Source organism: Vitis riparia, chromosome 12, assembly GCF_004353265.1.
Source record: "Vitis riparia cultivar Riparia Gloire de Montpellier isolate 1030 chromosome 12, EGFV_Vit.rip_1.0, whole genome shotgun sequence".
Lineage (NCBI taxonomy): Eukaryota > Viridiplantae > Streptophyta > Magnoliopsida > Vitales > Vitaceae > Vitis > Vitis riparia.
In genome coordinates, this window is record NC_048442.1 from 16250746 (window position 1) to 16278343 (window position 27598).

At 36.1% G+C, this 27598-nt stretch overlaps 3 protein-coding genes across 3 annotated transcripts; all 3 read left to right on the forward strand.

Annotated features, from left to right (window-relative positions):
* Positions 1-59: 59 nt before the first annotated feature.
* On the forward strand, positions 60-16569 carry LOC117926828 (histone-lysine N-methyltransferase ATXR3). The gene is made up of 20 exons (XM_034846119.1): positions 60-311; positions 505-2861; positions 2983-3036; positions 5139-6335; positions 7093-7448; positions 7551-8105; positions 8219-8319; positions 8924-9959; positions 10106-10177; positions 10967-11077; positions 11179-11279; positions 12248-12347; positions 12444-12539; positions 12968-13135; positions 13219-13344; positions 13504-13557; positions 14015-14262; positions 14901-15009; positions 15131-15433; positions 15955-16569. The coding sequence occupies exons 2-20, from the start codon at positions 620-622 to the stop codon at positions 16129-16131; spliced, it is 7206 nt and encodes a 2401-aa protein (XP_034702010.1). The 5' UTR covers positions 60-311; positions 505-619; the 3' UTR covers positions 16132-16569.
* Positions 16570-16625: 56 nt separating this feature from the next.
* On the forward strand, positions 16626-18627 carry LOC117926829 (transcription factor bHLH117). Its single transcript, XM_034846120.1, has 2 exons — positions 16626-18392; positions 18541-18627. Exon 1 carries the CDS (start codon positions 17289-17291, stop codon positions 18282-18284), a length of 996 nt encoding a protein of 331 aa, XP_034702011.1. The 5' UTR covers positions 16626-17288; the 3' UTR covers positions 18285-18392; positions 18541-18627.
* Positions 18628-22704: 4077 nt separating this feature from the next.
* Positions 22705-23973, forward strand: LOC117927064. The gene is made up of 4 exons (XM_034846450.1): positions 22705-22893; positions 22995-23200; positions 23471-23720; positions 23794-23973. The coding sequence occupies exons 1-3, from the start codon at positions 22795-22797 to the stop codon at positions 23670-23672; spliced, it is 507 nt and encodes a 168-aa protein (XP_034702341.1). The 5' UTR covers positions 22705-22794; the 3' UTR covers positions 23673-23720; positions 23794-23973.
* Positions 23974-27598: the final 3625 nt, after the last annotated feature.

Genomic DNA, 27598 nt, shown 5'->3' on the forward strand with positions numbered 1-27598 from the left:
ATAAATACTTCAAGAGGGAGGGGTGAAATTGGAAATAAGAAAAAAAAAACGCAAGAAGGCTTTCGTGTTTCAGACCAAGAGAACACATAGAGAGGGAGAGCAGAAAGATATAGCGCAGGGAAAGAAGCGAAGAGGAGAAGAGAAGAGACGGGAGAGAAAGAGGAGAGAGAGGGAGATAAGATTTTTCAGAGCTGTTGTTTTCTCGCCGTTTCTCGATCTATTTTCTCGAGAAAATCCGTTTGTACGCTGTCCGATTCGAAGCGTCCAAGGTTCGTTCCTGGATCCGCCGTTCCGCCCCGCGGATTTTCTTGGTCAGTTTCTCGTGTTTTCTTTTTGTTGCGTTTGGTTTGGGTTAGTTTACGTTTCGGTGGGATTGAGGCCCTAGGGTTTCAATTTTAATGCTTGGAGTGTTTGTCGTGTGCGATTCGGGGTTTTAAGGTGTTTGTTCGTGAAAGTCTACATTGGTTTGATGTGACATTTTTTTTTTGGTTTTGTGGAAATTAGGGTTTCTGGTTGGAGCGAAGATTGATCGAGTTGAAGGAATTGCAGCATGAGCATCGATAGCCCCGGGAAAGGGGAGAATTAGGGTTTCGCAAATTTGGGCTTTGGTTGGATTTCCATGGGCGATGGAGGCGTCGCATGCATGCCTTTGCAGCATATTATGGAAAGGCTTTCAATTCCGGAGGCTTGTTGCGGGGGCAACAACGGCAATGGGTTTAATTCGAACTCGCTTAAATTGGGAGATTCAGAGCCAAAGAAGATGAAGAAGGTTAAGAAAGTGATAAAGAAAGTGGTAAGGAAAGAGGTAAAGAAAGTGCAAGTTGCGAAAGAGGGGGTGAAAAAAGAGGAGTTGGAGAAAGCTGAGTTTGGAAAGAGCACTGAGGAAATTGAGAACGGAGAAATTTGTAACGATAAGATAGTAAAAGAGGAAGTAGAAGAAGGTGAATTGGGTACTTTGAAGTGGCCCAAAGGGGAAGTGGAGAATGGGGAATTCGAGCCAGAAAAACCTCGGAGAAGTGATAGTGAGAAGGGAGAGATTGTTGCTGAGAAATCGAGGAAAGGGGAAGTAGAGAAGGGAGAATTTGTTTCAGGAAAATGGCGAAAGGGTGATATAGAGAAGGGGGAGTTAGTTCTTGAGAGATTTAGAAAAGGAGACGGTGAGAAGGCTGATTTTGGATCATGGAGAGGATCAAAAGATGAACTGGAGAAGGGAGAGTTTATACCGGACAGATGGCAGAGAGATGTGGGGAGGGATGGATATGGTTGCCCAAAAATGCGGAGGCATGAGCTGGCTAAAGACAAGGGTTGGAAATTTGAATATGATCATGAACGCGAGAGGACACCTCCTTCTGGTAAGTATTCTGGTGATGATGTTTCTCAGAGGAAAGAATTTAGCAGAAGCGGGAGTCAGTTTGCAAAACGGTCCTCAAGGTGGGAAGCTGGCCAAGAAAGGAATGTAAGGATCAGTTCAAAAATTGTAGATGATGAAGGTACGTATAAAACTGAACATAACAGTTCTAAGAACCATGGAAGGGAATTGGTGTCTAGGACTCGCATGAAGCGGTATGGTACTGATTCAGATGGCAGTGAGCGTAAACATCATGGTGAATATGGTGATCATATGGGTTCTAAAATACGTAAGCTTTCTGATGACAGCAACCGCACTGTCCACTTGGAACACTATTCACGCCGATCAATGGAGAGGTCTTATAGAAATTCTTCTTCATCAAGAATTTCTTCCTCTGACAGGTTTTCTTCCAGGCATTATGAATCTTCTTTCTCATCAAAGGTAGTCCATGACAGGCATGGACGTAGCCCTGTTCATTCTGAGCGGTCCCCACGTGACCGGGCAAGATATCATGATCATCGGGACCGGAGTCCGCCCTATCGGAGTTCCCCCCGACGTGATAGGTCCCCATATGATAGGAGTCGCCACTATGATCATAGAAACCGTAGCCCTGCTCCTACAGAGCGGTCGCCACAAGATCGACCTCGATATCATGAACGTAGGGATCGGACCCCAACCTACCTGGAGCGGTCCCCACTTGATCGCAGTAGGCCAAATAATTACAGGGAAGCAAGTTGCAAGGGTGGGGCAGGTGAAAAGCGGCATGGGCAATATGGAAACAAAGTGCAAGAAGAGAAGCTCAACCAAAGGGATGCTAGTGGCAGGGATCCGCATTTCTCAGCTAAGGAATCTCAAGATAGAAGCTCTCTGCATACTGTTAATGGTCATGGATCAGATGAGAAAAGTGCCAACCATCAGCCTCACAAGGAAGAGAAGCCTCAAAGTCCATGTGTGAATTTAGAAGAACCTCCACAGATCACTGTTGCTCCTGAAGAGTTGGCTTCTATGGAAGAAGATATGGATATATGTGATACACCACCACATGTCCCATTGGTGGCTGATTCAACCACCGGGAAATGGTTTTACCTTGATCATTTTGGTATGGAACGGGGTCCTTCTAAATTATGTGACCTCAAGAAACTCGTGGAAGAAGGAGTTCTGGTTTCTGATCACCTGATCAAACATGTAGATAGTGACAGATGGCTAACTATTGAAAATGCAGCTTCTCCGTTAGTGCCTGTGAATTTCCCATCCATTGTTTCGGACACTGTAACTCAACTGGTGAGTCCTCCAGAGGCTCCTGGTAATCTATTGGCAGAGGCTGGAGATGCCACAGAGTCCAGCAAACTGCTGGATGAGGAAACACCTGCCACTTTGCTGCAATCAATGTCTTGCAACAATGACAGTTCCACTGCATCTGAGCCATTAGAAGATCTCCAGATTGATGAAAGGGTTAGAGCTTTGTTAAAGGGTTTTACCGTCATTCCTGGCAGGGAGCTGGAGACTCTGGGGGGTACTTTTCTATATCTATGATTCTTATTTCTATATCTACGATTCTTATTGACCTTTCCTTCCATTGGGATAATTGGTTTTTATTATTGCCTCACATGCTGTGGAATTTTATTATCTTGCAGAAGTTTTGCAGGTGTCGTTTGAGCATGCACAGTGGGAGAAATTGGGAGCTGAAGGTACAAATTTTATTTGTATTTGATTAATTTATCTATCTATTTATTTATTTCTGCTACAACCCTTACCATTTAGAGCTGTTTTTTGTGACACTCCTCTTCTAATAAGTGCCTGGTACTGGTAACTTGGCATCTATTTGCTTTGCTGCTGACAAATACATTATATGATAAACAATATGGTACATCAAGAAATTGAATCATGCACGGATTTAGTATTTAGTTTGTTGTTAAATGATTTTGAATTTCATTTTACCATCAGTTGTCATTGTGATACAGGTGGTTTTGGTGTATTAATTCTTTGATCAACCTAGGAAATTCCATTGCCCAGTAATAGACCTGATTAGTTGATATTGATATCTATTTCCCATTTTTTAATTGTTCAGAACTGATGTCTTTATTGCAATCCTGACTTAAGAGTTACAATTGATTCTTAATGTCTGAAAGTGAACTGTGAAATTTCATGCTACTTAAATTAACAAATCTGCGTAATCATTACTGAAATTAAAAAATTATATTGCAGTGTGCCATCATGAGTTGGGACAATATAATTTTTGTAAGCAAATGATATATACAAACTGTTAATTGTTTTTTTATTTATATATTATATATAAAAGCGCTAAAAAAGTGTGAACCATAACTGATGGCATTAGAAGTTGGTAGAATAAGATTTTTAATATAGATGCATATGGACAAGTTTAGCTGCTAAGGTATTGCCTGCAGAACTGTCAATTTGCCAAGAGTTTAGGGGATGTTCTTTGAACCCATTTTTCTGACATTTTCTTTTAAACCTCATGATCTGTTGAGCCCTTCCTAGCTCCTTTTCTTTGAAGACACTTAGCCCTCTAACCGATTAAGGGTTTGCAGGATAAGAGTTGAGTAGGCTCAAGTCCAAATTTGCTGCTGTGTTTGTGCATAAGTTGATAAAGCTCAAATTCAAGTCATTATGTTACTTTTCAGGTCCAAGTATAGGCCAAGAATTTTTACGCAATGTTTTAAAAGGCTAAAGGCGGTTTTGAGGTGTTTTGTTCAAATGAGGTGAAGCAGAAGCCTCATGCTGAACAAGGCATAAGCCTCAACTTTAATAATAATAAAAAGAAAAAAATCTTAAAAAAAAAAAAAAAGTACTGATAAAATCACATGAAAGATAAATAATAAAAAAAATCATACAATATATAATAATTGAATTAATTGTATGTCATTTTCAATAGCTTCTAATTTAGGTTTTTGTTTTTTTTTGTCTTTTCTAAAATCCAACTCTCTCTCATGCATTTATCAGATGATCTTCAAAACTACCATCACTATTATTAGTAGGATCCTTTAATGAATCATAGTTTTATCCAATTGTTGTCTATCAAAAAAAAAAAAAATTATATCCAATTGCTCTATTATCCTCGTCATCAATGTTAATGTCAATCTGTTTTTCTTCCTTATTCATTAATTACAATGGATTTTTTTTTCCTTTATCCATCAATAATAAGATAATGATTATATATATGCTTGGTCACTACAGTGACCAACAATTCTTTGATTTTTCCTTCCCAATCTCTTCCTTGTATTTCCATTTAAAGGATTAATTGGTAGTCAACTAAGCCCTTATTTTTTTCAAAAGGTTTAGCCGTAATCTTGAATGCAAGGAAAAACTTATAAATCTATACCAAAATGCCATAAAAGCATAAATATTGAGGCATAAACCTCTTAACAAATGTATACAAAAAGCCGATAAAGACCCTAAACCCATTAAAACCTTTTGAATGTTTGAGGCTTAAGCCCCAATAGCCTTGAGGCTATACCCTCAAGGCTATAAGCCTCATTACTCTCTATTGAGGCTATAGACTCAAGGCTAATTTGCATAGCCTTGCCTCAAGGCCTAAGCCTCAATAGCCTTTTAAAATATTATTTTTATGTTTCACTGCAGAGCATGAAAGTTGATGCACACATAATTTATGAAATTCAAAGAAATATTGTATTAATCCCCTGTGTTCTTGAATGTTTTTTAATATGTAGTCTTACTTTCTTAAAGTTGAAACCTTCAGTATTTAAGTTTTGAAAAATATAACATGCTCATGGATGAATATTTTTCAACTTCTCATTTTTGGCACATGCAGGCTTATCCTGGCATCGACCTCGCATTGGGGAACAGTTTGATCAAAGAACAGACGAATTTTCCAGATACCCAGAAATCACATCAAAAGAAGCTTCAGATTCTAGGTCAAGCACATCCTCTGACAAGGATTATGCCTTTGCCTTTGGTGATTTTAGTGACTGGTTTTCTGCACGATGGGCATCCAAGGGTGGGGACTGGAAGAGAAATGATGAATCTGCCCAAGATAGATTGTCGAGAAAGAAACTTGTATTAAATGATGGTTACCCACTGTGCCAGATGCCAAAATCTGGGTATGAGGACCCTCGGTGGCATCGGAAAGATGAGTTGTACTATCCTTCACACGGTAGAAAGCTTGACCTCCCAATTTGGGCTTTTTCCTGGCCAGATGAGAGGAGTGATTGCAATAGTGCAAGCAGAGCAAGTCAAATTAAGCCTGTTGTCAGGGGAGTGAAAGGAAGCATGCTACCAGTAGTTAGGATAAATGCATGCGTTTCTGAGCCCCCTGCTAAAGTGCGAGGGAAGGATAGGTACTCTTCGAGGTCTGCTCGGGCTTACTCTTCAACAACTGATGTCAAGAGATCATCTGCAGAAAGTGCTTCTCATTCAAAAAGTGTTAGTGAAAATGATTCTCAGGGTTCTTGGAAGTGCATCACATCCATTAACACTCCAAAAGACCGTCTTTGCACAGCGGAGGACTTACAATTACATTTGGGTGACTGGTATTATCTTGATGGTGCTGGACATGAGCAAGGGCCCTCATCATTTTCAGAGCTCCAGGCTTTAGTTGATCAAGGTTCAATCCAGAAGCATAGCAGTGTTTTTAGGAAAAATGATAAAATTTGGGTTCCAATTACCTCTGCTGCAGATGTTCCTGATGCTGCTGTTAAAATCCAACCACAGAATAATGTAACTTCTACTGATTGTTCTGGACCTTCTCTTGCGCAGTCACTGGCTGGTGCAATTGGTGGAAACAACACAATTTCCAGATCATTGCACAGCTTACATCCGCAATTCATTGGTTATACCTGTGGGAAGCTGCATGAATTGGTTATGAAATCATACAAGAGCCGTGAGTTTGCTGCTGCTATAAATGAGGTTTTGGATCCATGGATCAATTCAAAACAGCCAAAGAAAGAAATGGCTAATTCAGCTGTTAGTAACAGTTCTCTTCATGATTTGAACAAATTCCGGACATCAGGTATGAGTGAGTTCTTCAGAATTTGAGTAGGACTATGGTTTTTTTGCTTGCAGAAAGGAAAACTAAGCTTAGCTTGATGTATGATAATCTTCCTTTCATTCCGATGCCATATTTGTGGTGCACATTCTAGGAATGGGTATTCCACTTAATCTCCTGCATAGGATTTTTCACTGGTCAGATATTTTTCTACGGTTGATTGAAATATGTCGGGATAAATTGTGGCTGGAACATAAAGATTTACGGAGCCCTATGTAATGGTTTATTTCTTTGATTCTTGAGAAATGTAGTTTTCCTTGAATTGGATGCCCAACTTATTTATTTTTTAATTATAAATTATTTGTCTCTACTGATTATGTGCCTTTTTAAAAAAAAAAAAGAAATCTTTTTTATTTATACAAATTACTCAAAGTCTTATACTATTTTAAAGTAAAACAATATATCTCCTCTTGTTAGTGCACATTATCTTGTGGCCTTACATGCCATACTTTTGTTGCTTTTACTGTATTTACCATATTGTCATCAGGATTTCCTATTCTCTGGGTCCATCTGACTTTCCTGTACTCAATGATTTGTTCCTACTAAAAAATTTCGACACTGTATTATATCTGTTCCTTCTGTTCCTGGGATCGTCTCAGTTTTGTTGAGTATAGAATTATTATTATTATTTTTTAATCTTCCACATGCTAAGATTTCTCCTTATGGTTGTAAAACCGCTGAAGGTGAAGTTATTTAATGTATAAAGGTCACATTTGTGCAGGAATAAGAGGTCGATGGCTGGTTGATGGAAGTGAAGATGACTATGAAATGGAAGAAGATGTACTACTAGTTCAAAAGGATGAATCCACATTTGAAGATTTGTGTAGTGATGCTACTTTCTACCAAGAAGACATTGCACTTGCTGAAATGGGCTCAGAAAATTGGGGTTTACTGGATGGTAATGTGCTGGCACGAGTCTTCCATTTTCTGAGAACTGATGTAAAATCCCTTGCTTTTGCTGCTTTGACTTGTAAACATTGGAGAGCTGCAGTAAGGTTCTACAAGGGTGTTTCCAGGCAGGTTGATTTGTCATCTGTTGGCTCTCTCTGCACTGACTCTACAATTTGGAGCATGATAGTAAGTTTTCACTTTTTCTTTTCCCACCCTGGGTTGGGGATTGGTATTACAAGACATTGGAAATTCATTTCTAAAATTTTAATTTGCTTGTTTGCTCTGCAGAATGGTTACAACAAGGAAAGGATAACCTCTATGATTCTAATTGGTTGCACAAACATAACACCAGGCATGCTTGAAGACGTTCTTGGTTCTTTTCCTTCTTTATCTTCTATAGATATTAGAGGTTGCAGCCAGTTTTGGGAGTTGGCGGATAAATTTTCAAACCTAAACTGGATCAAGAGCCGAATCCGTGTAATGAAGGTCTTTGAGGAGTCATACTCTAAAATAAAGGCTCTTAAACAGATAACTGAAAGACCATCTGTATCTAAACCATTAAAGGGTATGGGTAGTCATGTTGATGATTCCAGTGAACTGAAAGAGTATTTTGATAGTGTGGATAGGAGAGAATCAGCTAGCCAATCATTCCGTCGTAGCTATTACAAACGTTCAAAACTGTTTGATGCCAGAAGGTCCTCATCAATCCTGTCTAGAGATGCCCGAATGAGGCGTTGGTCCATCAAGAACTCTGAAAATGGATATAAGAGAATGGAAGAATTTCTTGCTTCGAGCCTGAGGGACATCATGAAGGAGAATACCTTTGATTTCTTTGTGCCCAAGGTGCTGTCAGTCATTTGTCTTGGACTTCTTCACTAAGAATTGCCCTCTTCTTTATGTCCTGTACAATATATATCATGTAGGTTTTAACTTCACTGTTTCTCCTTGTTGATCAGGTTGCAGAAATTGAAGACAGAATGAAGAATGGTTATTATGCTGGCCATGGATTGAGCTCTGTCAAAGAGGATATCAGTCGAATGTGCAGGGATGCGATAAAGTGAGATATATATATTTTTTTTTATATTTTTATTTTACTTTTTATGGCTTCATTTTGTAGCTTTGGTAAAATGACTTTAAGAGTAAGTAAAAGATATAGAACCTTGTAAAATGGTAGAACCATATAGCTTTCATTAAGCGATGAAAGCCCTAGAAGTTGTGATAGTATTGTTGTCAAATAATCTGTTGGTCATTTTCCAATAGGTGGTAATAGACTAGATGACTGGGAATGGTTTCTCTAGTACAACCTCTTCTTAAACACCCTGAAACGAGAATTTGGATTTTGAGATATAGTATTGAAGTTTGTTTTGTTGTTTTGGTTAAGTTTGGGAGACATCGATTCCTCTAAATGGGCTTTGCACACTCTTTTAATCTTTTCATTAAACCAACCATCTTTTTTACTTGGCCTTACCTCTGTGTTTATTTATTTATTTATTTCCTTTTTGTTTTGGATATTTTATTTCTTTTTTACTCAATTGCGTAGTTCATTTCCTTTTTACTTAATTGTATTTTTTGTGCTCTTAGATGTTTTGGGTGTAATTTGTGAGACAATCTGCTTCTTTATTGCTTTCTTTCTTTTTCTCAATCCATTTCTGCAAATGCAGAGCCAAAAATCGGGGTGATTCTGGAAACATGAATCGAATTATTACATTATTTATCCGACTTGCCACATGTTTGGAAGAGGGTTCTAAGTCCTCTAATGGAAGAGAGGAGATGGTGAGGAGGTGGAAAGATGAGTCACCTTCAGGGTTATGCTCTTCTGGGTCCAAGTATAAGAAGAAGCTCAATAAAATAGTGACTGAAAGGAAACACAGGAGCAATGGTGGTTCTGATTATGGAGAGTATGCATCTGATCGAGAAATCAGAAGACGTTTATCCAAATTGAATAAAAAGTCTATGGACTCAGGAAGTGACACATCTGATGACCTTGACAGATCTTCAGAAGGTGGCAGTAATGGTAGTGAAAGTACTGCTTCAGATACAGAAAGTGACTTGGATTTCCGTTCTGAAGGTGGTGTTGCAGAGTCAAGGGTAGATGGATACTTCACAGCTGATGAGGGTTTATATTCTATGACTGATGACCGGGAATGGGGTGCTCGCATGACTAAAGTTAGCCTTGTGCCTCCTGTCACTAGAAAATATGAAGTCATTGATCAATATGTTATTGTAGCAGATGAGGATGAAGTGCAAAGGAAGATGAAGGTTTCTTTACCTGAGCACTACAATGAGAAGCTCACTGCACAGAAAAATGGCACTGAGGAGTCGGATATGGAGATTCCTGAAGTCAAGGACTATAAGCCTAGAAAACAGCTTGGAGATGAGGTAATAGAACAAGAAGTTTATGGCATAGATCCTTATACTCATAATCTTCTTCTTGACTCAATGCCTGAGGAATTGGATTGGCCACTACTTGAGAAGCATTTGTTTATTGAAGAAGTGCTCCTTTGTACTCTAAATAAGCAAGTTAGGCATTTCACTGGCACTGGAAACACTCCTATGATGTACCATTTGCAGCCTGTTGTTGAAGATATCCAAAAAACTGCTGAAGAAGAACTTGATCTACGAACGTTGAAAATGTGCCAGGGTATTCTGAAGGCCATGAATAGTCGTCCTGATGACAATTATGTTGCTTACAGAAAGGTAACATACATGCATGTTCTAAGAGCCAAATGTCATTCTGTTGTCTTCTTCCTTTTTGTAAACTGGTTGAATTTCTTTTTTCCTATTTTTATCATATTATTCTTTTATCTTATTCTATATCGTTGCTACTGGGTTCCATTGACCAGGGCCTTGGTGTGGTTTGCAACAAAGAAGGCGGCTTTAGTCAGGAGGATTTTGTTGTTGAGTTTTTGGGAGAGGTATGGCTATCATATCCCTTCATGGGAATATTTTCTAGGGCATGTTTCATTTCCTTATTATTGTGGAGTAATGTCTGTTTTCCCATTTGTCTTTACAAAATTATATGTCAAACTGTTTAAAATGTGTCTATTTTCTAATGGGTTGCAAAAGCAAGTGGGCATGACTGTAATGCTTCTTGTGGATATAAATTTGTGTTCAGTAAAAGGGTAAAGAGTTCTGATGGTTTTTCCTACAATAATGTGGTATCTTTGGTTGTTAGCTGGTGTATGGTGATCTATCCATATCGGTGCTGATTCCCAAAAGAATTGTGCACAGTTCTTAGTTTCAGACTCTGATTCCACCTTTTGAGTCCATTTTAAGATTGTCAATTTCTTAGGACAAATATTTATATTGCCCTTTATCTTTTTAAAGATGAAAACCCTTTTTTTTGCTGTTTTAGTATGGCTCTAGATGAATTTTAACTGTGTAGGTGAGATTAGCTTATAAAGTCTGTCACCTTGTGGGGTATTAATTGTTCAATGCCTTTATCTGAGGTTGATCATCTGGAATGTTCATGTTCTTGAACCTCTCATTTTAAGAGATCCAAGTATATGACGTAATTCAAACATTGTTCGTACAGCATTTTATTTTTATCGTCACATATTTTATTGAGGAACTTCCAAATTTTGTCCTAAAATATGTTCATCCATGTTTTTATTGCAGGTACTTGTTTTATGATAGTTCTCAGGTTTATTATGCTAGTTTTTTTGTTTGTATTTTTTTAAAACATTTTGAAAATATTCCTGTAGGTTTATCCTGCTTGGAAATGGTTTGAGAAGCAAGATGGAATTCGGTCATTGCAGAAAAACAGTAAAGATCCAGCTCCAGAATTTTACAACATTTATCTTGAGAGGCCAAAGGTACTCTTACTTGAACAAGTTTTCTGCCTTGAGCTGCCATGCTTGTATGTCTCTTATTGCTTCCTCAAAACATGCACCTGATTGTGCCTTCCCTTTTGCAGGGTGATGCGGATGGATATGATTTAGTTGTTGTTGATGCGATGCACAAGGCTAACTATGCAAGCCGAATTTGTCACTCATGCAGACCTAATTGTGAAGCAAAGTAACTACTGTTTTCATTCTTTTGCCATTCCTAGTTTTTGTTCTATGTCCCAAGTCATAAACCATTTGAAACCTGTGTTCTTGTACTAGGAAGTGAATGGCCTGTTCCTGTTGATACTCTATATTTGGGAAATATTTGTAGAAAACATAGAAAATGATCTTCAAAATAGGCTAAAAGGGAAAGAGAACTAGAGAATAAAAAATTTCACCCCTATCATGGTTTTCTGATTTTCATTTCCAGTAAATTGCATTTGATTTGGCATTTTTAATATGTCAATACTCAACTGAACTCAAGAAAAACTTACTTCTCACTGTGCATGAGCATCCTCTGGACAAGTGGGTTTTGAGGATTTTCTGCTGCATGAAAGTAGCTCTATCTTAGTGGTTGGGGGGACTAGGAATAAATGTTTAACAATGGAATGGAATGTGGACAATTCCAAATAGGTGTTGAACAGGTTCTGTGTCATTATTCAATCCCTTGGGAGCTCTTGATTGGTGGTGGGTCTTTTTGTTTGGCATATTGTGTTTCATGCCTAGCTCTGTGAAGGGCCTTCTGTGAGGTGATCAAGTAAGGGTGGAAGTGATAAAAGAAATGTTTTGGTGCAAATTTGGTGCAGAATAATAGGAATCTCGAAACTAAGAATTGCCCCTCTTAAATTCATTACCCCTCGCAACCAAATCATGCAATGACAATATGAGTGCTTTATAAGAAGAATTTTATTTCCTGAAAGTTTCAGTATTCTTCAGTTTCTTGAAAATGAAAAATTGATTACCCCAGGAGGCAAATTGTAATGAATCTATATGCTGCATGAGCTTTCCTTCATTTTTTCCTACAGACACATATACATGCATACATTCAGGCATGCATGCATGCATGCACAAATACATATATGTGCATAGTACTTGTTTTTTGATAGATTGATATCTGGTCTACTTATCCTGTACTTACCTATTCTTTCATGAAAGCAGAGTTACTGCTGTAGAAGGTCAGTACCAGATTGGAATCTACACTGTACGCCAAATTCAATATGGTGAGGAGATCACCTTTGATTATAACTCAGTCACAGAGGTGTGTCTTCTGCCTGTCTACCCTACACCTTAAGAAGCTCCTTTTCTTCTTTTCTTTTGGTTGTTTCTAATGATTGGTCTTTTAAAATTGATGCAGAGTAAGGAAGAGTACGAGGCTTCTGTTTGTTTGTGTGGCAGCCAAGTTTGTCGAGGGAGCTATTTGAATCTAACAGGTGAAGGGGCATTTCAAAAGGTACAACCAGAAACTCCCAAGTCATTTTCCTTCTGCATTTGCATTCCAGTTTAACTCAACTGCAGGTGTCCAAAGTGAAGAAGGATAACAACTTTGGGGTGTTCTTGGGTTGAAAGTAGTGTAAAAGGCCTTCCTAGAAAAACGAAAGAAAAAAATGAGGAAAAAAGTCCTTCCAGTTTAACTCTCAACTTCAGGTGTCCAAAGTAAAGAAGGATAACAACTTTGGGGTGTTCTCAGGTGGTTTTGGGTTTAAAGTAGTGTAAAGGCCTTCCTAGCCTATCAAAAAAGAAAATGGTCCTTCCTGATCAGTATTTGCAAAATGTTGACTATCTCATTGAGGTCGATGTAGCCTACTGGATATGATTGCAAGTTTCCTGGCATAAATTTCACAAGCCACCTTCCATTAACTGGAGTATAATTTTCATCAGGTACTGAAGGAGTGTCATGGAATTCTGGATCGGTATCAATTGATGTTTGAGGCTTGTGAATTAAATATGGTATCTGAAGAAGACTACATAGACTTGGGAAGGGCTGGCTTGGGCAGTTGTTTGCTTGGTGGGTTGCCTGATTGGCTAATTGCTTATGCAGCTCGCCTGGTATGTATATTTATTTCCTTCTTTTTTCATTCATTGATTAACCTTTTGAACTTACATTTTCTGACACACCTATTTGGATGAAGGTGAGGTTTATAAATTTTGAAAGAACAAAGCTTCCGGAGGAGATTTTAAGGCATAGTTTGGATGAAAAGAGGAAATACTTTGCAGATATCAGTCTTGAGGTTGAAAAAAGTGATGCTGAGCTTCAGGTAAATGCTGTTGACTCCAACTTATTCATCTCCCTTATCTGTCTCTCTGTGGTGTAATATACCCTGCGTCAGTTTGTCATGCACTTCTTGATATGCATTTGTAAGGATATGCTTGCTGTTTCTTTGTGGATATTCATCATGTCTCTTTGATTGGAGCAGGCTGAAGGTGTTTACAACCAAAGGCTTCAAAATTTGGCTCTTACTCTGGATAAGGTGGGTGCTTTTTATTTTGTAGAGAAGCTATTTATCCTTCTTACTTCTCTCTTTTGTCTTCTGTGAAATGGAGCATCTTTTGTCTATTAAAACCATTGGGTGCTGAAGCCCAGTATGATTCATGAGAGGTGAATGATGGTTAATATCGTCATGGATGAAACTTGCAATGGAGATTTTCAGAACAAAAAATAATGCAAACCCAGTTGTTTGGAACCAAAATATAAAATTAGAACTATACAAAATCACTGGATTATTCTACACATTCTTTTTACTGTCTATCACTTTGTTAGGAATATTTGGATCTGTTAGTCTTTACTCTCAACTTGACATCCATGCGTTCATGATATTCTATTCTTAACGAGGTATTATTGCTCAAATTTTAGATTCATTACATATAGATCAACCATGACACTTGATTTCTTTGCTTGGTAAAAAAATTTTGAAATTTGTTTCACAGGTGAGGTATGTCATGAGATGTGTTTTTGGTGACCCTAAGAAAGCTCCACCTCCTTTGGAGAGGCTCAGTGCTGAAGAAGTAGTTTCCTTCCTTTGGAATGGAGAGGGATCACTAGTTGAGGAACTTCTTCAGTGCATGGCTCCTCATATGGAAGATGGTATGTTGAGTGAGCTCAAGCCCAAGATTCGTGCACATGATCCATCTGGCTCTGATGACATTCACAAAGAACTTCAGAAATCTCTGCTGTGGTTAGCATCCTTAATTCTTTTAAGCCTTTATCATCAGATTTTAAGCTTCTGTTTTTTTTTTTTGGTTTTTTTTATATTTTTTTCCTTGCATGTCATGCTGCAAATTGTAGTTTCTAGAAACTTAAGTTTCTGGTGGAAACCATTTCCCTGAGCCCATTTTGGAAGCTGGGAGGGAATTTGAGGAATGTAAGAGGAAACCTTTTGGAAATGATTTGGGTACCCTTGGAGGACATTCTAGAAAATATTCAGAAACTCTTGGAGAACTTACAGGAGATTTTGTGGAAGCTCTGAGGACATCCTTGTGTTACTTGCGAGAAACTTGTTCCCCATAACCACAAGACTCCCTCTTTTTACATGTTTTTTAAGTTCATCTGCAATAATTGATAAAAATTTTCTAACAGTTTAGTTGTTCCCTAAAGTTTAGATTTTGGTTTCCAATATGAACTTTCTTGGATTCATGTTCATATATCTAAGTTTCCTGTTAGTTCCTCATTTGATTTCAAATTATTTCTCATGTCACATATCCCCTATATTTTCTGAACTGCATTTCTGGCTTTTGTTTCCTTTTCTCTTTTCTAACTATTGCCACAACCCTGTATAACATGGAATTTTTATGAAACTTGTTCTTTCTCTCTTAGGTTGAGGGATGAAGTTCGAAACCTTCCATGTAACTACAAGTGTCGGCATGATGCAGCTGCTGACTTGATCCACATTTACGCTTATACCAAGTGCTTCTTTAGAGTACGGGTGAGTTTTGTTATCAAGCAGTGTAATTTTTGGGATTTCTGGGAACTGTGTTTGTCTTGCATAGGATTGTCTTGCTTGTCTTCTGATTGATTCAAAGCAAATTTTATACTATTGCATGCAGGAATACAAATCTGTAACTTCTCCACCAGTTTATATTAGCCCTCTTGATCTTGGCCCCAAGTACAGTGATAAACTAGGGTCAGGTATCCAGGAGTATTGCAAAACATATGGTGAGAACTATTGTTTAGGACAGCTGATTTATTGGCATAACCAGACTAATGCTGATCCAGATTGTAACCTAGCCCGAGCGAGTAGGGGTTGTTTGTCATTACCTGACATTGGTTCGTTCTATGCCAAGGTTCAGAAGCCATCACGACAGCGTGTTTATGGCCCAAGAACTCTCAGATTTATGCTGGCAAGGATGGTAAGTTCTTATGTTCACTCCAACGTATGTCTAGATCAAATTACTCCTGGCATCAGTTATAACCTCATGTGTACTCTGCCAATTGATTGGATATCCTACCGAACATATAATGTAGTCTATATAATCCATAACCATGTGTGACAAATTAAATGAACTCGAATTTTGAGGGTTTTATTCATAGGATAATTTTTATTCCCAATCAACTTGATATTTGGCATACATGATGACTAGCCCTGCAGTCCATTGGTAAACTTGAAGAAGCCGCCCCCCATATGGTTATTAATGGTGTGAAAATAGCATATATTTATACTTATTTAATATTTTATCATATGGTGTGTGTTTTATGTTTTCTGAATTACTGCATAACCCAACCCACAAGAACCTACCTATGTTGGGAAGGGACCTTACCCTGTTGTGGCTTGGATCATTCCATATTGAGTGGTTGCCAGACTGATTTTTACTCTCTGAGCTCCTAGTAGAGTTTTAGCTGCTTATCTGACATGGTTATGTTGTTTCATCAGGAAAAACAGCCTCAGAGGCAGTGGCCCAAGGATCGGATATGGTCATTCGAGAGTTGTCCAAAAATTTTTGGCAGTCCGATGCTGGATGCCGTGTTGCATAATTCTCCATTGGACAGAGAGATGCTGCATTGGCTGAAGAATAGACCCGCCACATTCCAGGCCATGTGGGATAGATGAACGAACCATTGTAGGTGTTGATGAGAAAGCGACAATGGGATTCTTAACCAGTCCTTGGTTTATGATTTGGAATGACTTGTCATGGCTTCAAGGCTGCCACACATTTGGCCCAAGAAGAGAGAGAAACAGAGCTTGCCATCTCTCGCTCGGTGATACGGACGAACTTTTTGCAGGGGGCTTGGGTAAAGAAGCAATATTTTGGAATGATCCCTCGGGTATTATTAGTTCACAGCTGCCCCTTTTAACGTGGGAGTTGGTAGTCATTTCCAAGAATAGTCCATAGGGTTCCTTGCGCTGCTTTATCCTCAATTCTTGTGTACAGTTTTTGCTTATTCATCTTTGTAATTTGTATTCATTATTATTAGGGCATTTTTCTGGTTCTTTAATTTAAGTAGAAAAAAAGGAAAGATGAAAGCAAAGAAAAAGGTATTTGATGTCTCTGTTCTTCTCCCATTTTTCTTTTTCTTCTTATCTTTATAAAAACTTTTTCATTAATATTTCCATTTGTGATTCATGCTAATTGTTATCAACTTCTGCCATTGGCGGAGCTCATCAGCACTATATAGCGCATTTTCAAGAATTTCATTAGTGACAACACTGGCAGTGCCAGCTCATTCAACTGGACTAGGCAGCACGTGTTAAACCCACTCACCCCCATAAACGTTATCATTCCCTTGTTCTGTCGTTAGCTAATCAGTTACGAATTCCCTAAAACGCCCTCCACTTTATAACTAACCGCTTTGCTTTACATCACGCTGCATACGTTACTCGTCCTATCTGGTTTCCACCTCATCCCATTCCCTTCATCCAACGGTGCATATTCACCGCAGCTTCCAAAGTTCAAATGCCAAAAATTGCGAGGGAGAGCGAAAAGGCTGCTTCCGGTCACCTGAACCGACAATAAACGGCAGTGCCGTCGCCAGCTGTCGGTTACCTTTACTCGCACAATCATTCTCGATCTTGTAGCCGCTCAACCGGTCCTGTACGGACATTCTGCCCCTATATGAATTTGACACGTGTCCCCCTTGTTAGCTTATATAATCGCCGCACTTTGTGCCTAGGGACTTTCTCAGGGTTCTTTTCTCTCTCTCTCTTCCGCTTTGTTTTTCCTTTTTTTCCCATTTTTTTTGAGGGGTGGGGTCTTGAAATTTTAACGTATGCAGAGGGATTCGCAAGCGAGTTTGCCCACCGGTGAGGGTTCTGGGGCTTACCCTATGGCCTTCGCTGGACAAACTACAGATGATTTTTGCTTCAACGCCATGTTTTCAGGGGTCAGTCTTCAGACATTTGTCAGCCTTAATCAGGAGAAGAGCCTGGGTTCTTTACCGGACTACGGAACCAGCACTTTTCCGGTGACCGATGCGACTGGTTTTGGTTTTTCCAGCGAGGATTTCACGGCGTTGCAGCAGAAACAGGTTGGCGAGTGCTCGAAGCAGCTCAAAATGCCGAAGAAAGAGCTGGTGGAGAATGAAGAGAAGACGGACAAGTCTAGTGAGCCATTTACATTCACCTCCAACGCCTCAGATACTTTTCCTATTCTTTGTGACTCGAGCTTTCACCATTTGCCGGAACTCCGCTCTGTCGAACAGTTTTCTACTCATGCCGAGTCGTCTCACAAACGCGTCCGATCCTACTCGCCGACCGACTCGTACACGCTCGACGCCATAGTGAAGAGTTTCAAGCTATCGAACTGCTTCTCCGCACCGTACAGATGGCCGGACCCTCCGCCTCCGCCGGTGGTGCCGCAGAGCAGTCTAGCGCGGCAGAGGCGGCAGAAAATCAGCGACAAGACTCGATGCTTGCAGAAGCTGATGCCGTGGGACAAGAAGATGGACATGGCGACGATGCTCGAAGAGGCCTACAAGTACATCAAGTTCCTCCAGGCGCAGATCAGAGCACTGCAATCCATGCCATGCGACTCCAACTTCGTTCCACACAACCCTATCAACGACACGGGCCCCTTCGGCGGACTGACGCGGCTCAACCGGCAACAGCTGCTTCAGGTTCTGGTGAACTCGCCAGTGGCTCAAACGATGCTCTACTCGAAGGGATGCTGCGTCTTCTCTCTGGAGCAGTTGATCCTGCTGAAGAAGTTAGCCGAGAGCAGGCTTCTTCTCCAGCACTTGCTCTTCGATCCTTCCAAGCTCTCCTGAACAATTCATGGTGATCAAACGTGCTGCTCACTCGCGCGGGTTACGTTTCGGATGCTTTGCGAATCTCGGGTTTTGTTTAACCGGGTTCGGATCTTGGGAATCTCATGGGTATGTTAGCGTCTTCTCCTTCCTTTATTTTTTCAATTTTGTTTTAAATAGACACAGTAGATGAACAAAGTTGAAGAATATTTGTCTTCTGGGTTAGAATTTTTCACGTAAGGGAATTGTAGGAACTCATATGGATGAAAATTTTCAGTTTGCAGAGGAAAATTTTGGCTCATGCCCGTATATGTTTTTTTTCCTCTCTTCTGGGTTCGTGGATAAAAATGATCCTTTCCAATGATGTCCCATTCAAATCCTTGCGCTACACATATGGGCTCTTCTGGGCTTGAGTTTCATCTTTTTGGGCCTTGCCTGAGGGTCAAATTCTCTCCTATGTGAGGCCCAGTGGCCTGAATATTTCTGCAATCGGCGGTCGGACCAGCTCGGACTTGGGCCTGCTTTGACCAGGGCCATATGGGTTGCAGAGCCCAATGTACATCCCTATATTTTAGAAAATTGGTTAAATGGTAAGTCATGACTGAATATGATAAAAAATGTTATCATTTATTGAAGGTAAAAGTTTAACGATATGCTATTAATTTTTATTATTAGTTTATTCTTGTAATAAAAATAAAGTTATCCAAGAACCCATTTTGGTTGATTTATTGAATATATAAAATAAAACTTCACGTTTTAATTAATTTATATTGTAATGAAATTTCTTTTAAAATAATATCCTTTATTCTTATTTATTTAATATAATATATTTATAATTATAAACAAAATCTATTTAATTTAATTCATTTATAAGAATTAAATTTTTTTTTATCAAAGGGATAACAAAAAATTTGAAGTCATAATTTTATTTCTTTAAATGATTTTGACAAAAAATATATTATAAAACCAAAAGGTTTTACTTAATGACTAGTTTATCTATACCCTCAAAGAATAGTATGACATTATGTAAATTATTATCTCGATAAAACAAATCTTCCTATTGGTAGGGGAGAAAGTTGATTCTAGAAAAATGACATGAAATTTCGTAGAAATTTTTATATTAGTGAATATGATAAATTGATGTCATAAAGGATAATTATTTGACATAGTAGTAGACATATGTTTGAAGAATGGTAAAATCATTGAAGCAAAAACTAATGTCTGGATAAGTAGTTATTATAATGACAAATAAATCCAAGGTACGTTTTGAAGTGTAGTAGATTTGGCATTTCAAATGGTTTGATTTCTTGCAAAAAGAAAACATAAGAAAAAACACGTGAAAAAATTGATACTCTTATGCTATGTTTGGGTTCAGAAAGTTTGAGGGAAAATGCAAGGAAAAGAAAATAGAGGGGAAAAGTAAAAGGAAAATAAAAAATAGGTTTAAAATAAATAAATTATTTTTATATACTATTTCAAGCTTTTTACATTTATTTAACTTTTCTATATAAATATTAAATAATTTAAAAATATACAAATCTCTTAATAATTTTAATTATATTTAACTTTTTTTCGTATTTTTTATAACTAAACATGAGAAAATCATTTTCCTCAACATTTTTTTTCTTTCCCTAATATTTTATGGGAAGCAAATATAGCGTTAAAGAAGTCACAAAATAATTGATAAGTCAGTTAGATATTGAGAAACTTGTAGCCCTTAAAAGAGGTGTACAACTAAAACGGATAGCCTTTGAAGAGGTACATATTAAATAAATAACACCTAAAGATATACAAATTAAATAAATGGTCTCCTGAAGAGGCAAGGATACCTCCATACATAAAAGTAAAAATTAGGTTATTATGCTATAAAATGAATTATGCCAAAATATTTTTTTTTGCAAAGATCTAGTATCAATACATATAACGATTCAATCATATGATTCATAGTCCCTAAAAACTTGATATATAGTTTAGAATGTATATGAATTCATAGATGTTAAAAATCTCTCGAGGATTTAAAATGTATGGAATAACCAAGTCTTTGAAGGATTTAAAATACTTGAAGCAAATAATTCTCTGAATAATTAACATGCTTGAAGCAAATAATTATTTAAAGGATAAAAAATGTCTAAAACAATGATTGAAAATCCCATATTGTATTCTCAATCAAGTCATGATGATAACATTCTTGACCAAATTATATCCTTGTATAGATTAAAGTAGAGGTTTGTAATTGTTACAATGTTATTAGAACTCTTGAAAAGTTTATAAGAGTGGTTAATTATCTAATGAAAGATCTTGAAAAACTAAAATTTTGTCTCAGTTTGCAAATCGAGTACTTGTGAAATGGAATATTAGGCTATGTTAGCATACATAGAAAGTCATAAAGCACTTTCATGTGAACAAATCACACTTGCTTAACTCTCTTATGGTTGTTTTTTTACTTGAAGTGAACAAATATATGCTTTATTCTAAGGAAGAAAATGAAAAAGTGTTAGGTTTGGAGACACCATATCTAAGAATAATTGACATATTGATGTATCTTGCAAATTGTACCCAATCACAATAGCATTTTCTGTGATTCTACTACTAAAATAAAGTTCTACACCAATACAAAGACATTGGAATGAGATTAAACATGTATTACGATATTTTTGTAGAACAACTTACATGAGCTTATTTTATTTAAAAAGAGAAGAATCTCAATTGCTTGGATATGTGTATGTTGGTTCTGTTTCAGACCCTTACAAAGCTTGATTTTAAATGAGGCATATATTTACCTATGGTAGTGCAACAATCTCATGAGATCAATCAAATAACCAATGATAGTTGATTTTTCAAATCATTCAAAGGTATTCTTAATTTAATTTATGAAGCAAGTCGTGAATACGTATAATTAAAGTCAATGATCCAATATATTCATAAATCACGTGGATTATCATCCATCAAAGATAATGTTATTAAGTTATATAAAGATAATGTTGCTTGGTATGTATAAATTAAAAGAGAATTTATAAAAGGTAATAAAACTAAACATATCTCTTTCAAATTCTTCTATACTCATAAGCTCTAAGAAAAAAATGAAATTAATCTTCAAAAGATCTAATCATATGATAATCTAATAGATCTATTTACAAAAATGCTATCATTGATTATATTGAAAAAGTTAATTAAAATATGCTATTAGAATGCAGGAACGAGAGATTAGTTTGTTAAAGTGTTAAAGAAAACATCATCATGTCTATATGAGGGAGAAAATACTAATATGAATATACCATATTCTTTTTTCCTTCATCTAGGTTTAATCCCATTAAGTTTTATTGATAAGGTTTTTAATGAGATATTTTTATTGGTCAAATAATTTAAAGAATATTATATTTTTTCCTCTTCACTAGGGTTTTTCCCATTGGATTTTTCCTAATAAGATTTTAATACGATATATTCTTATGATAATCAAGGAAGAGTGTTATAAAACATGAAAATTTATCATATTGAGAACTTGTGGATGATCATCTATATTTTGCTATCTTTTAAGGAAAACTTGGTCTGCTAGTAAAATTTTATTCTATTTTTCTTTCAGCATTTCAATTTATAATCTTCTCGTTTCTTCTTTTAATTCTTTTACTTTACAACAATATTTTCAATATTTTCAATATTTTCAAAATTATTTCTAATTTATATAATCAAACAAATTTTCTCATTTTTTGTTGACATAAAAATTGTTTATTATCCGTCCCCCAAAAATATGAGAAATGAAAGGCCTTCTATCCTTTGTATTCTTTGACGGAAATATTTGTAGCAAAGGGATAACATAATCTGTATATTTGAATAAAAAAAAAAAAATTGAATATTTTTGTTTAAAACAGGTTATATTTCATGTTTATGAAAAATAGAAGTTATTTTTCAAAAAATGTGAGTACCTCATCCATTTTAATTAAATAACCTTTTAATTAAATAACCTTTTTTTTATAAAAAAAAAAAACCCAAAAAGAAAAAAAAAAAAAAAAAAGGGAAAACAAAAAGAAAACCCCTCATTCCTCATATTTGGTTGGAATAGATAGAAAATAAAAAGGAAAGTAAGATAGAGAAATTTTCTTGAATCCCGTTTTGTTTCATTTCTCCCATCTTTCGCCCTACCAGTGGGAATCAGCTTAAAAGTCAAAAATACTCGAAATGATTACCCACCGATTCTTCTTTTGTCATTGATGGATGCCTAGGGCACCCCATCTATGAGCTGGTTATATACCCTACTTTCCTTGTACCCCATCAATGGAATCCAAGACAGCAAGAAAAGAAAGAATAAGAAGAAAAAAGGAGATGAAAAAAAAAAAATGAAAAAAGAAAACTAAAGTCGAATTGGAACGGTGTGGACAAAAGAAACTTTTACCCTTACATTATTTATCTCCACCTTCTCACTTTATCATTCCAATATCAATCAATCCTCCTTATATATTATATCCTTGTTCACACTACCAACTTCCCCCATCAAACCCCACTCCTCCCCCTCTCCTTTCCCTCTTCACCCACAAAAATGGCCAAACTTTGTGGTTTATTTGTCTGTATGTTGATTGTTGGCATGGATGTAGGAGCAGGCATCCTAGGCATCGAAGCAGAAGTTGCTCAAAACAAGGTGTGTTCTTCTTCTCCTTCTTCTTCTAGTTTAGATTTACAAAAAAAAAAGAGTAAAGTTTTTGAAGTTATGAATGTTGTTTTTTTTCTTTTTGGGTCTAGGTTAAGCATTTGAGGCTGTGGATATTTGAGTGTAGAGAGCCAAGTGAGGATGCCTTCAAGCTAGGGTTAGCTGCAGCAGCCCTTCTGGCCTTTGCCCACATTCTTTCAAACTTGCTTGGTGGCTGCATGTGCATCTGCAGCCAAGAAGACTTCCAGAAGGCCTCCCCCAACAGGCAACTCTCAGTGGTTTGCCTCGTTTTCTCTTGGTATATATACCTCCCTCTCTTTGAATATCTGCAAAAAATTTCATTTGGGTATTGCTTGATCATCCAAGACTTTGATTCAAAATGATTCAAAACCCATACTCTCATGGCATGTAACCTTTTTCAGAAAGTGTGGGTCAACAGTAATCTTGTTTGGGTGTGAATTATTGGTATGATTCTATGCATTGTTTCTAATTTTCTATCCCACTGATTGTGGGCAAGAAAGATCATATTTGATTTTGATTTTTTTAATTTTTTGGAATGATTGATCAGGATAATATTAGCCGTTGGATTCTCCATGCTGGTGATAGGGACATTGTCAAACCACAAGTCAAGGACTTCCTGTGGCTTCTCACACCATCACTTTCTGTCCATTGGAGGGATTCTGTGTTTTGTGCATGCCCTCTTTTGTGTTGCTTATTACGTTTCTGCCACAGCCGCTCTCAATGAAGAAAAGCATGGTGGTCATGCTTAAGCTTAACCCCACTTTTTTACCTTTTTCTTTTTCTTAGAACTTTACTAATCTCTCTCTCTCTCTCTCTCTTCTCCTCTCTCTTCTCTCCTCTCGTCTCTCTCTCTCTCTCTCTCTCTCTCTCTCTCTCTCTCTCTCTCTCTATCAAGCTAGAATGACACTTGTAAACATTCATCAACTCACACTTCTTCCTTTCTTTCTCCATGTCCGTAAAAAATTGAACTAATTTCTTTTCATTTTGCAGACCTTTATTAGTTGTGTCACTTGTTCTCCTACTTCTAATATGATTTCTTTGATCATGTGATATTAGATAGATGCTATGATTATGTTACCTGTGGTGAACTTAGGATATATGCAATATAATTTAGTCATCTTCATTACAAAATAGTATTAATTGTTGCTTTATGATTCGTATCATATTGATGTGATTAAATTAGTCATAAGAAATCAATTCCTATGCTTTTTGGAGTATTCATGATACTCAACTTCTATTTATTGTAAAAATATTTTGCTTTTATCAAATATAATTTTCAAAGATTTGACAACTACGATGAACATAAATTAATTAATATTAGTGAAAAATAACGTTGTGGTATCGGAAAAGGTTGTTCAAAGAGTTGGTTTTGAAGAAAGCAACATTATACTTATTCGTTCCTTTGTTTAGAGTATCATAAAAGACATTAGCTTTATCCCTTGCCTAATCTAGGATAGGATGATACCAAGGCATGGTTTCTCCATAAGGCATCATAAGTAGTATATCTTCATCTATACTCAATTCAAAATATAGGAGGGAGCCTCCTTATGCTTAATTAAGATTTTAGCTTTCAATTTTAGGTCCATGTGTATATTGGGCCCTTAAAATTTCATTGGTTCTGGGCTTGGGCCTCGTACTCACACATGAGCCTCCATTATCTCTCTTCAAGTCCATGAGCTTTAGATATTGAATTTTAATATGAACTCTTTTTAAAACTTTCACATTTTCAACTTGGATCAAATAATTACACCAAATTTAGCAATCTTCGTAAAACTCATTAATCTTGGAGGTGATCATGAAGTAGGGTAATGTTGATTGTCACCAAAAGGAGAGAGAGAGAGAGAGTGCCCATTGGGCTGTGTGATTTTGGAAGGATTAGGGATGTGGATGTGAGAGTTCGAGCCCATATTTGATTCTTTCTTAATTCTTATTTTGATTTCTTCAACACAAGGACTAAATTTCTATGACAATCAATATCACCAATATGAGAGAGAGAGAGAGATTGATTTTGGAAGGATTAGGGATATGAGAGTTAGAGCCCATTTAGATAGTGTTTTGGGCCATGTGATTTTGGAAGGATTAGGGATGTGAGAGTTAGAGCCCATTTGGATAGTGTTTTGGGCCGTGTGATTTTGGAAGGATTAAGGATGTGAGAGTTAGAGCCCATTTGGATAGTGTTTTTGGTAATGTATAATATAGCAAACAAATTGATTTTTTGAAATAATCATATAACAAGTTATTGTGTAGGAATTCAAGTAATTCTTTAGATTTTTAAAAGAGATTGAAAAGAAGAGCTTCAAGTATTAAAAAGCACTTTTAACCTTCATAAAATCTCTGTTAGATCAATTTTTATACTTCCATTAGAAACACTTTTAATGAGAATTACTTGGTATTTGGTTATAAAATAAAAAAAAGTAATGATCGTGTCTTTAATAACACATTATTATACACACCGATTTCTTCTTAAAAATATAATGCGTGGTCATATTACACTTTTATTAATTGAAAGAATAATGAAAGTATAATTTCTATTTTGTTTTCAAATTTTCTTTTCCTATTGTTAATTAGGGGCTTCAAAAAGTTTGATCTTGAATAGTTTGAATTTCATTTGAATTTTATGTTGATTTAGTTTTGAATCTTGACTTGGGTCTTGGTGCGACTTGGATTTGAGCGTGATTTGGGTCTTGGAATAATTTGGGTGATGGTATAACTTAGATTTAATGTAACTTGGGCTTTGGTATGACTTAAAATTGCTCTTGACTTGATAAATGCCGACTAAAGACTTGAGCAACTTGATATGAGATAAAAGATGTTATCTTAACAACTCTTAATTTTTAAGCCTAAACAAGAAGAATTTGATTTGAAGTTTAATTCTAAAATTCAAACACGTAAAAACACACTTACGACTATGCTTGTATCATAATTGAAATATAAATTGTTTTTAACCTTTTCAAAATTACTTCTAAAAGAATTAAAACCATCTAAACAACTCTTAATTTTAAGCCTAAACAAGAAGAATTTGATTTGAAGTTTAATTCTAAAATTCAAACACGTAAAAACACGCTTATGAGTTACGACCATGTATCATAATTGGATTAGAAATTGCTTTTAACCTTTTCAGAATTACTTTCAAATAGGCTATTAATGCTAATACAAAAACGAATTCTAAGTGATTCTTTAAATTTTAAAAAGTGATTTTTAAAACTCCGTCAAAAAACAATTAAAACCATCTTAACAACTCTTAATTTTAAGCAGTTTAATTAATTCTAAAATTCAAACACTTAAAAAACACATGTTATAATGAGTAAAAGGTGCTTTTAACTTATGAATGGTTAAACCGCCCCCTTGTCCAATTTAGGTCACACATGCACTCTAGTGAAAAATTTATGTTACTATATACTGATTTGAGATTAATAGTCTGGGTTCAGCCCTTCCAAGTAGATGGACTTTGTGATATTTATTTTCTTTTTATCGAGATTGATCACCTTGATTCTAGATTACTACAACTTGTTTGAATTTAAGGCTATGTGGGACCTTCCAAGGTTCCCTCAGTTTGGCCTGTCATGGATTAAAGGAAGGAGACACCTTCACGTAAGGCCATTATATGTTATGGTTTTTCTTTTGTTAGCCTTTTTTTTCCACTTTGGATTGACATATCATATATATATTCGTAGCACATAGCTTAGTTTCCAATTTCTAGCATACGACTCTTGAATGTGTAGCACATGGAAGGACGATGACAATTGATGGTCCCAAAGCTTTGGTGAAGTTTTGAGTAAGGAGATGACTCCATTGGTACAATAGTAAATTTTTTTCGTTCATAATATTAAGTTGTTTTATGAAACATACTTAATAATTTAAGTTGAATTATTAAATTTTATTAAGTAAATAAATTAATTTATCAAACATTTTTTTAGAAGATATTTGATAAAATTTAAGATTTATTATTTAATGATTTAAATTAATTTTAAATTAAATTATATTCTAGTCATTAAGTTATATACTAATTAAACCCTTGTAATTTCAAATCCAAACGAGTAAAATTTAATTCAAATTTTCCACACTTGCAATGTGTTGAGAGCACATACATTGCATCTATGTAGAGCCATGACAATTTGTGGCTTAGTGAATATATTATTCTGATTTGAGGTTAAATTGTTTGACATTCAATGTAAATAGAGTTTGTGATATTTGTTCTCCTTTTATTGAGATTAATTACCTAACTTGATTTGAAGTTTGGATTTTGAAAGGTTGACTAATAGAAAATAAGATAAAATTAAAATAAGTTGCGTCTCAGCTATTTCTTCTATATATCATCTTTTCCACTTTATTTCCTATTTTACACTAAGAAGGATAAGTTTAAATAAATATAAAACTTTATATACTTCATTATATTTAACGTGCATTTGATAATGATTATGATACAGAGAGTGATTTCTAATGTTTGGAAACTTTTTTTTTTCTTTTTTAATTTTTAGGGATTAGGTGTTTCATAAAATATATAACAAAACTCATTTTTAACACAAATTAATATTACCTCTTTTATTTTTTATTTTTTATGTGCCTTATCAAGATAGTAGATGATTTTTGATAAAAGCTTTTACAATAGAGAAGTTGGTGTGGAAAATGATGTTGACAACTAATCAAATTACTCTTACTCTACTATTCAAGACAC

Excerpts from the sequence above, each read along its gene's own strand:
- LOC117926828 (XM_034846119.1), top strand. The coding sequence starts at position 620 with ATGGGCGATGGAGGCGTCGCATGCATGCCTTTGCAGCATATTATGGAA. Across the intron at positions 6,336-7,092 it reads GAACAAATTCCGGACATCAG|GAATAAGAGGTCGATGGCTG; the intron begins GTATGAGTGAGT and ends ACATTTGTGCAG. Across the intron at positions 13,558-14,014 it reads TGGCTCTTACTCTGGATAAG|GTGAGGTATGTCATGAGATG; the intron begins GTGGGTGCTTTT and ends TTTGTTTCACAG.
- LOC117927064 (XM_034846450.1), top strand. The coding sequence starts at position 22,795 with ATGGCCAAACTTTGTGGTTTATTTGTCTGTATGTTGATTGTTGGCATG. Across the intron at positions 22,894-22,994 it reads CAGAAGTTGCTCAAAACAAG|GTTAAGCATTTGAGGCTGTG; the intron begins GTGTGTTCTTCT and ends TTTTGGGTCTAG. Across the intron at positions 23,201-23,470 it reads GTTTGCCTCGTTTTCTCTTG|GATAATATTAGCCGTTGGAT; the intron begins GTATATATACCT and ends ATGATTGATCAG.
- LOC117926829 (XM_034846120.1), top strand. The coding sequence starts at position 17,289 with ATGCAGAGGGATTCGCAAGCGAGTTTGCCCACCGGTGAGGGTTCTGGG.